General features: G+C 45.3%; 1 protein-coding gene across 3 annotated transcripts in view; it reads left to right on the top strand.

The window, feature by feature from the left end:
• Positions 1-365: 365 nt before the first annotated feature.
• Positions 366-10132, top strand: part of Zbtb25 (zinc finger and BTB domain containing 25) — a 19245-nt gene continuing 9478 nt past the window's right edge. The window contains exon 1 of one of the 3 annotated variants that reach the window (XM_029484920.1): positions 366-480. Coding sequence is in view for 1 of the 3 variants with exons in the window: in XM_029484919.1 (XP_029340779.1) it covers positions 998-1089 (92 nt within the window). In the remaining 2 variants the exon portion in view is untranslated. Of the gene's footprint in view, positions 1090-10132 lie in introns of all 3 variants that reach the window. The other 2 variants (XM_021179407.2, XM_029484919.1) reach the window with 2 other exon arrangements.

The following is a 10132-nucleotide window of genomic DNA, read 5'->3' as shown; positions in this document are numbered from 1 at the left end:
CCCCCTCCCGCGCCAGACGCCGGTGCATCCTTGCTCGTCCCCACCCAGGGCCGAGGGGGCACCCGTGCTTTTTTTTTTTTTTTTTTTTTTTTGCACACGCCGGGGAAAGTCCCCAGGTCACGCCAAGACGTGTGGGGAGCCTGTGACGCTCGAGCTTGTCCCCACACTTCCGCCTCCAGTCACGACTGGGGACCGTAGCAGAGGCGCGCCCGGAGCGCGGGGCCGACCCCCGCCTTGGCCACTCGGGCGGGCGGGCAGGCGCGCGCGCAAGCACGCACGCACGCAGGCAGGCACGCACACTAGCCGGGGTGCCGCTCGCTTCCCGGCAGCCCGGTCACGTGGGCCGGGCGCGGGAAGCCGCGCGAGAGCAGCCCGCCGGGTGCGTGAGCGGGCGCAGCCGCGTGGTGTGCGCCGCGCGGGAGCCCGCCCCTCCCGCACAGAGAAGCCCGCCCGCCCGTCCGCCGCCGCGGCGGAGTCTGGGTAAGCAACGCGGCCCTGCCCCTGTGGGCTGCTCCGGGCTCAGTCCCTCCCGCCGCGAGCCGCCCGGGCGGCGGCTGCAGCTGCACCCGTCGCGGGACAGATGCAAGTAGCCGGGGAGAGGGGTGCTGTTTTTGGTCCGTTGGAGATGTCAGTCAGGGCCCAAGGAGGACATTAGCAACGGCGAGCGAGTGCTGGGCGCGCGGAGCCGCCCTTGGCCGTGGGCCGCCGGGGCCTAACGCGGGCGGGATGGCGCGCGCGCTTGCCGCACAGCCTTGGAGCCCATTCTGGCTGCGGGCCGGGCTCCGAGCGGGCGCGGAAGCCTCAATCCGTCTGTGTCAGCCGGGTCCCGGGCGGCCGCGCCAGGCCTCCAGGCTCTAGCTAGTGGGCGGGTGTCCAGATCGGGCTGCGCAGCCCTCACTCTCCCCTCCCCCATCCAGTTTGTGAGTACCTAGCATCTAGGGCAAGTAGCCCCCTACCCTAATAATTAATTTTTCTCACGTATTTTTCTTTTAGCCCAATGGTTTTTCTTTTTGAATTCTGGCCCTCATCTTATTATCATCGTCTCCCTTGCACTCATTTGGAGGAATCAAGCCGTTATCAGTTGCTTAGGTAACGCACGGCGCTGTACTTGGAACCTGATAGCAGCTAGTGTTGTGTGTTTTATAAATTAACTCCCATCTCCCTCTAAGGGATTAAACTTGGCCTTCTTCCTTGAGGGACTCCAGCAAGTCCTTCAAAAGCTGCAGAGCTGTCGATTGACAAGATTGAAGTACATCTTAGTTTTCCAGCTGAAAAGGACCTTAAGTTATATCGAGTCCATCCCTCATTTCACAGCTAACACCCGGCCTAAGGAGCAGAGTGTTGCCCGATCAAAGTTTCTGCACCTTTCATAATTAGCCTTCAGGACTGCAGACACGTTTGCCATTGAACTCTCCAGTGTGCCAGGACTGCAGTGTCAGTTTATCCTGCTTTGGACAGTGCATACTCCAGAAGTGATTAAAATTGTATCAGGTTTACAGGACTTCTCAGGTTGATAGTCCAGGCTAGTGTAGAAATAGTGATGGATCTTAGGTCGGGCTCTCGCTAGCAGGAACTTAGAGTGTATGCCCCCTGGTCTGGCTACGTGTCTCAGCCTTAGGTTTAGGCATCATTCTTGAAACAACCTAGATATGTTTTATTTAGTTAAGGGTACACAGCCACTGCCTGACCGAGGGTGGGATGAGTAGACGTGAAATAGTCAAGATGGCTGGGATTCAGTTAGGAAGCAATGAGACATCCTGGGTGGTCGGCAAAAAGACCCCCCACCCACCCCACCCCACACTAGACTGTCATGCCCAGTACTATAATAAGCTGTAAGGAGTTTCCAGTCAGGTTTAGTTTTGTGTGCTAACCTTTGCCAGCTGTTTTAATAACTGAATTCCTTAAAAGGGTAGTATTGTCTTGTTACAGATATGTTTTAAGCCGGCAGAAGTGAGCCAGAGAGGTATACCTGACTGTGGTGACAAGAATAGTTGGCAAAGGAATGTGAGTCTCGGATCACTTATCTTCCAAGCCTAGTCAGTGCTCTTTCACATTACGTCTTGCTCCCCAGGAAGGGGGTGAGAGAATCGCCTGTGGCTGATTTATTGGCGCCTGTGGTTGCCCAGAGAGGCCAGGCAGGACTTTCAGCTGCCCTCTATGCCTTACAAAGTGGAGCTATGTATTTCCACCCGATCTCCTGAGGGGAATGCAAAGGAGCCAGGCTGTCTAGCTGAGGAGGAGGGGCCCGAGCGGCTTGGCAGTAAAATCTAGCATGGCTGAGCTGCTGGGAAGTGCTGCATAGTGCCTAACCTACCGCTGACCAAAGTGATTTATTCCCTGCAAGCTGCTGGTGGTATCTGACCAATTTGTCCATTTTTTGAAGTAAGAGCTAGGAAAGAGTTGGCGAACTGTATTATTAGAGAGTTCCTATAGGAAAGCAGTGCAGGTGTTCTTATTTTGATGAATTGTAAAGTAGCTCTACACCACTTCCTGTGCCCCTTTCTGCTTGTTTATCCCACAGAGCAAGTGCATCTGAGTCCTTAGAGAAAGCCAAAAAGAAAATAGTTAATAGTAGTTATCTTTAACAGCAATGGAATTCGATCCTTTGATCTCCACTTCATGCCAGTTAGGTTCCTCAATCACTGTCTCTTCCTTTAGTCTGTCAAGATGGCTCATCAGTTGAGACAACCCAGGTTTGGCTTCCAGCGCCCCTGTGGCTCTTAACTTGAAATAACTCCAGTTCTGGGAAACTGATTCCTTCTGGTTTCCACAGGCTCCTGCATACATACGATATGCCTGAATTCATGCAAGTACACATATAATATGTAGTGCTCACCTTTTCGATCCCAGTACTTGGGAGACAGAGGAAGGCAGATCTCTGTGAGTTCAAGGCCAGCTTGGTCTACAGAGTAAGTTCCAGGACAGCCAGGGCTACATAGTGAGCCCTGTCTCACCACCCCACTCACTCACCCATCCCCAAAAGAAAGTGGAGGAAAAAGACAGTACTCAAAGCTAACATGAAATTTCATTATTAGTTCATTTTAATTGTACTTGGTTGTATTCTGGGGATCAAACTGGCATCTTGTGAATGCTAGATAAGGCCTCTACTACTGGGCTATATTATATCCCCACCCTTTGTTAGGCTTCTGTTCTCATTTTATTGGGCCTTTTTTCTTCTCTTAAATTAAGCTTAAGAAACGTGTTTTTATATTATTAAGGTTTTGAGATTTTTGTAATTAATTGCTTTTGTAGATACAGATCAAAACCAATGTTTAATTCTGAAACAGCAGGCTCTTTAGGCAGAGGGTGTTATTTAGCCTGTGTTGGAAGTGTGTTCATGGAGCTGTTATTCTCTGGCAGAGGAGATGGTAGCTCACTTACACAGCAGCTCAGTCACTTGCCCACTGCACTCTGGGTCTCCTCTGGTTTTGCCCTCTTTCACTTTCCCTGCCTGTGAGGACCTCTTTTGCTCTTGTTAGATGTAGTTTTTAGAGAAATCAAGGAGACTCTTGTCCCTTTCTTTTATATTAAGTTTTTTATTTCTAAGTTTTATTGGCCTAGTGCTTTATCAGACAGACAGACAGACAGGCACACTTGTGTGCGCGCACACACACACAGAGGATGGAAAAGGCTGTCTGCCCACAGACCAGGGCTCCAGACTATCCTGTTGAAGATTTCTAGAATGTAACTTCCCTTTCCTGTGTCATCCATCACGTCTTCTCTAACATTGTCTGTGAATATGGGTTCCTGGCAGGTTTGATCTGTGCCTGTATTTTCAGATTTGGCAGTTCCTGTATTATTTTTAGACAATATGGAAATCAATTTAAAAGGGTCTAAGAATAAGTGGTTCTTTTTCCTAGATACTTTACACCAAAAAGTTTGGAAATGGTGTGGCCCTTCCTGGCCTCTAACCACTCTACTAGTGCATTAGTTTAGCTCATTTCTGTTTCTTTTCTTTGAGGGGTGTGTGTCTGTGTGTGTGGATCTGAGGTCAGAGATTGACCTCGGGTGTCTTCCTTACTGAAGGTGGGGCTCACTGATTCATGTAACCTGGCTAGCCAGTGAGCTCCAGGGATTTGCCTTGGGATGGGGGTGAGTACAGGGAGGGCCCTTTCCCCCAAGTCTCCTGTTTGTCTTCTTTTTGAGATAGGGTTTTCTAAGTTCAGGCCTCAAACTTGTATGAGCTGGAATTACAGGTATGCAACAGTGTGTCTAACTACTTAGATTCCTTAAGCCACCTAAAATTGTAGTTTAAAGTCACATTTACAATAATCATTGACATTTATTTATCTACTATAATGAACACAATTCTTTGGGATACTTATGCAATAGTAAACATTCTTCCATACTTGTTGGGAATTATGGTATAATTATAATAATTATGGTATACCCTTATGATCCCTCTATTCAGGAGCTTGAGGCAAGAGAACATAGACTTCAGTTCAGCCTGGGCTACAAAGTAAATTCTAGGTCAGTCTAGGTTATAGTGGGATCTCGTCTCACAAATAAAACCAGATCAACTGTCACACATCCACAATCATCAAAAAATACCATTTTACAAATACCAGCTACAAAGGCTTGTTGTGGGAAGCCTTTTCTCAGGTAGCGCTGAACTTGTGTATTTCTAGCCATGAGTCAGTAGTTCATACAAGCTTGACATTCCTCTGCCAGCTTTCCTGTCTCTGACTGATAACTGATATAAAGTCTGTTAAAGATGCTTGCAGTGCGAGAGAATGAAGGGCTGAGTATTCTAGGCTGTTCTGCTGCTGATCTGAGAATGCAAGCCAACCAAAAAGAGGTTTCTAAACAGTCCAAGATGTTGAATATCATGCTAACTAAATTATAAACTTGTTTCATCTTAGTTTGAACTAATCCAGAGCTAATTTACTGCAATCTGGAAAGTAAATAGAGCTTGTATAGTCTCATAGCTGTCAATACTAAGCCTGTTATAAATATTACTTTGGGGGTGAGGGTGTGGTGCTTAGATGGGAAGGATATTATGATGATAAAAATGCCTTGTATACATGTATGAAATTCTCAGAATAAAATATTAAAAATACTAATTTGATAATAAAAATGTTTTTAAAGTTTTTAAACTCTTTGCTTTTCTAAATAATGAAGGGTGAATTTTTTTATTTTGAATTCTTTTCTGCAACCTACTTTACATCTTTTTTTCCTACCAAAAATCTTTCCTGTTAATTTTTTTGTTTGGTTTTTGTTAGATAGGCTCAGGCCAACCAGCCTTGAACTCACTCCGTGTAGCCTTGGCTTACATTGAATTTTCAGCAATCCTCCTGCTTCAGTTTCACAAGTGCTAAGACTACAAGTATATACTACCATGTCTATCTTCCAACCAGATTTTATTATTTTATGCATATGGGTGTTTTGCCCGCATGTATGTCTTGTTACCATGTGTGTCTTTGAAAATTGAATTGGCAGAAGGGTTAGCAGTGGATGTTTCTGTTTTTATGGTTTTGGTGGCACAGTGTGGTGACTAAAACTGGGGTAACTGTTGCTAGAAGAAAAAGGGCAGAGCACACAACATGCAGCTGGAAAGTGGGGGAGATGCTCAACAAATGGTTTGTTGGGGTGATGTGTAATACTCTGAATCTTGTAGTTTCTGAGCTGGACATGTTTACCACGGCCTCCAAAGAGCACACCTAGAGCCAAACCTCACGGATCAAGGAGCAGAACTTGGGAGTGTTAAGTTCAGCCAAGTTAATTATAAAAACAAAAACATCACTGTTGGAGGAATATTACTGCAGAGTCTCTTACATTATTCACAGCTTATTTTATGTGTATGTATGCTTTGCATATATGTGTGTATACCACGTGCATGCCTGGTATCCATGAAGTCCAGAAGAGCGCATCTGAGCCCCCTGGAACTGAAGTTAGAAAAGGTGGTGAGTTGCTATGTGGGTCCTGGGAGCTGAACCCAGGTCTTCTACAAGAGCAGTTAGCTCTTCAACCACCAAGCCATCTCAGCAGCCCCTCATCATAGGTTTTAGTATATAAATGACTAGATATGAGAAAAAAAACAAAGACCAGGAGGCCATCACCCTAATCAATGAAGGTTGACCCCACAGTGACACAAAAGTTAGTAGATCAAAGATGTAAAATAAGGCTGTAAGCAAATAGGAAGTCTCTGCCTGGAAAAGGCTTCCAGTAAAAGGAATGACACCAAGGCCTAGGAGGGCATGGTGACCAGGTTGGGGTTCAGCTCCTGGGAAATTCTGCCACAGGTACCTGAAGATAGAGGCGAGGTATCATGTTGGAGAGACGTGAACCAAGAGATGAAATAGTTCTACACCTGAAAATAAAAGATCTGGAATCTCGCCAGGCAGTGGTGGCACATGCTTTTAATCCCAGCACTTGGGAGGCAGAGGCAGGCAGGTTTCTGAGTTCGAGGCCAGCCTGGTCTACAGAGTGAGTTCCAGGACAGCCAGGGCTACACAGAGAAACCCTGTTTCGGAAAACCAAAAAAAAAAAAAAAAAAAAACCAAACAAACCCAAAAACTGGAATCTCATGGAGTGGGTTTAACCACTTAGAGAAGGCAGGCGTTAGAGATTCTGAGGATAGATAAATGGAAACTAAAGAGGAAGAAGTTACTGCGTTCGAATGTTCCTTACATAGCTTAATCCTGTTCGTATTTTAGGTCCCCTTTCCCTTTCTTTATGAACTGACTTCGTAGTTGGTGAGTTAACAGATTCTCCACCCTCAGTCCCTCCAGCTAATTTCCTGGTTAATCTGGAGTGGCTTCTCTTCCTGAGGTCTGCAGCTTCCTCGGGGCCCCACCCCGACCGTACCTCCTATTTTGTTGGCTCTACCCTGAAAGGTTGTCTTGAATCAGAAAGTTGGCCTCAGCTACGTCCCTGAACTTGTAGGACGTCACCTCCCACCTGCTCTCCTGGTCACCAGCGTTCCCCCTCTCAGGGTTCTGCATTTTCCTCAGGTCCCAGGTTTGCCTGCTTTGTTTTATTGTAGCTTTTCTGGCTTTCAAGTTTTCATACTTTTTTTTTTTTTTTTTAGTAAAGTACTGAAAAGTGAACCCAGGGGCTCATGAATGCTAGACAAATCCTCTGCCATCATCTAGACCCTTTTTTTTTAAGTTTTTTTTTTTTGTTGTTGTTTTTTGGTTTTTTGTTTTTTGTTTTTTTTTTGACCCATTTGACCCAAAGTCTTAAGTTTCCCAAATCAGCTTATGTTTGTGCTCTATCCCAGGCAAGCCTTGAATCTCTAACATACAGGGCCTGGAATCCAGGGTAGCTTTGATTACAGCATGCGTGTGCCACCAGGCCCAACCCATACTTAGCTTTTAGAATTTTTTTTTTTTTTTTTAAATTTGGCTTCGCTGTATAGCTCTACATATTTAGAAACTTGAGTCTTGTCATTTCAGAGGTCTCCTTTGGCATTGATCTTTCTAGAGCTGTTTCCACTCATCACTAGACATTTCTACTTCCTTTTCCTGGAGTAGACACTTTGAACTCACTGTGTAAGAAACCTCCTCCTCTAAGCCAGTTCCTGTGGCTAGCTCTAGTCTTTTACCTTTAATATCAACAGCAGGAACATGGCAGTTACTGTGAAAATGTGTGCCGAAGAAATAAATGACAGCTTCTAGCAACCCACTCACCTTTAGCTTGCAGCCTGTGGTTGACTGTGTCCTGTCTGCCACCACGTCGTGTCGGTTCTGTGTCTGGTGGCTCTCTCGAGCTCTTCCCTTCATTCCCCACTGCCATTACGTGGTTTCTAGCTGGCTCCTTAACTAACCGACCTAGAGATGTACTGTCTAATACTTATTGAACACTTACTACAGGTCCTCCTATCAAATATATATACCCTCTTGTTACACACAAACACACACACACAACACCCTCATTAACAAAGTCTCACTATAGTCCAGGCTGGCCTTAAATTCCAGGTCCTCCTGCCTCAGCCTCCAGAGTGCTTCATTTGACACCTCAGGAAGAAACTGCCATTATCCACGCTTCATAAGTGCTACTGAGGCTCAGGGAATTGAGATAGACCTAGCTAGTGGCTGCGCTGAAACTCTTAAGAGGTTGGGTTTCCGAGTCTTGTTCTCCCCACCCACCCCCCCACCCCCCCCCCCCGCCACTGAGTGAGTGACTGCCAGTGTTGTTCCTACACAAGCATCTTACATAGCTCACTGCAGTTAGCGGGATGGATACCTTCAGGCACAGCTGGGGTACACTTACACTTAGTCTCCTTAGCAAGCTGCGCCTGTCCTTTCCTTCTGTTTACTCCTTTTCTTCTCCCCCCTTTATACTGAGTTGAATTCTGATAACAAAATACTCACAGCCCTCCCGGTAAAGTTACTTGGTTTTATCTTTCTAAGCCTGATGAAAACCAGTTTGAATATGTTATTTTCATTGCTTGCTCCGTGCTTATCTCCAGCTGAACGTTCTAGTGGCACTTGACACTTTTAATTTGTAATGTAGTTATTGTCATGTGTTTTATCTCCTTGCTAAGCCTGTATTCTTGACTTGACTTGAGCGTTTATGCTTTTTTTTTTTTTTTTGGTCTGTAACTTAGAGCTTTTGATGTGTGTGTGTTTCAATGAGTATCTGCTGAGGAAATGAAAAGTTTAACTGCTACTCAGCCCATTAACCACAAGATCTTGTATTGCAGCTTTGTGTGTGCTATTTCTCATTTCTGCCTGGCTCAGTAGTTGGTTATGCCAGTGAATATATATATATAAGCTGTATTTGAAAACCTGGTGAAAATACCTAAGATCCAAGAATTTGGAGGGTTTTTTTTTTTTTTTTGGAAGCATTTTTTAAAAAACAGCTGATTTGGGGTATTTTACTTTGAGCCATTTTATTGATTTTAAAGTGTTTTTTATGCAGAAACTTCAAATATAGGTCTTTAAAAACCTCCTTGTCTGGTGATTTTTAGAAGCAAATGTGGTGATGAAGGTAGTAACTTTTGGTCAAATCACCTCCTGGAATAAGACCCTCGGTTTACAGCTTTGTTTTGTTTTAAAGATTAATTTACTTATTTTATATATGTGAATACACTGCTGCTTTTTTCAGACACACCAGAAGAGGCATCAGATCCCATTACAGCAGCCACCATGTGGTTGCTGGGATTTGAACTCAGGACCTCTGAAAGAGCAATCAGTGCTCTTAACTGCTGAGCCATCTCTCCAGCCCTGCAACTTTATTTCAGAGGATAGGATCAAGTTTCTATAGCTCCCATTCAGTTATTTCAGTGAGGCTGAAAGTTTTTTGGTTTTTTGGTTTGGTTTGGTTTTTTTGGTTTTTAGAGACAGGGTTTCTCTGTGTTGCCCTGGCTGTCCTGGAACTCACTCTGTAGACCAGGCTGGCCTCAAACTCAGAAATCTGCCTTCCAAGGGCTGGGATTAAAGGCGTGCGCCACCACTGCCTGGCAAGTTTTTTGTTTTTTGACATGAGAAAGGGCCAGCAAGATGGCTCAACATATAAAGGCACCTGCCATTCAAGTCTGAGGGCTTGAGCTTGAGCCCTGGAACCTTTATAGTAGAGAGAACCAGTTGACACAGCATTGTGCTCTGACCTTCGCATGCACACCCTGGTGTACACACACACACACACACACACACTAAATGATAAATGTTTAAGGTGATAGGACCAGTGAGACAACTTGGCAGTAAGAGTATTTACTGCTAAGCCCAACAACCTGAGTTTGAACCCCTGGACCTACACATGGTAGAATTATAGAACCATGACATATCTGTGAACTGTCATATTATCTCCCCATATGTGAATGGCATACTTGTACCCAGACACACACGCGCACAGGCACACACAATGTTAAAAATTCTTGTAGTTTATTTTTGTTTGCATATGTGTATGTACGTGAGTGGGTACAAGGAGGCCAGAAGCTGTAGGAAAAGGCATTTTGCAAGATACCTGATTGGCTATATCATTGTTGGGATCTGAAACCTGATCCAACAACAAGGAGATTTTGTTTGTTTGTTTGTTTGTTTGTTTGTTGTTTTTTCGAGACAGGGTTTCTCTGTATAGCCCTGGCTGTCCTGTAACTCACTTTGTAGACCAGGCTGGCCTCGAACTCAGAAATCCACCTGCCTCTGCCTCCCAAGTGCTGGGATTAAAGGCGTGTACCACCACGCCC

This window comes from Mus caroli, chromosome 12 (assembly GCF_900094665.2).
Source record: "Mus caroli chromosome 12, CAROLI_EIJ_v1.1, whole genome shotgun sequence".
NCBI lineage: Eukaryota > Metazoa > Chordata > Mammalia > Rodentia > Muridae > Mus > Mus caroli.
Note: the sequence above shows the minus strand (reverse complement) of the source record. Positions and strands in the feature narration are given on the sequence as shown.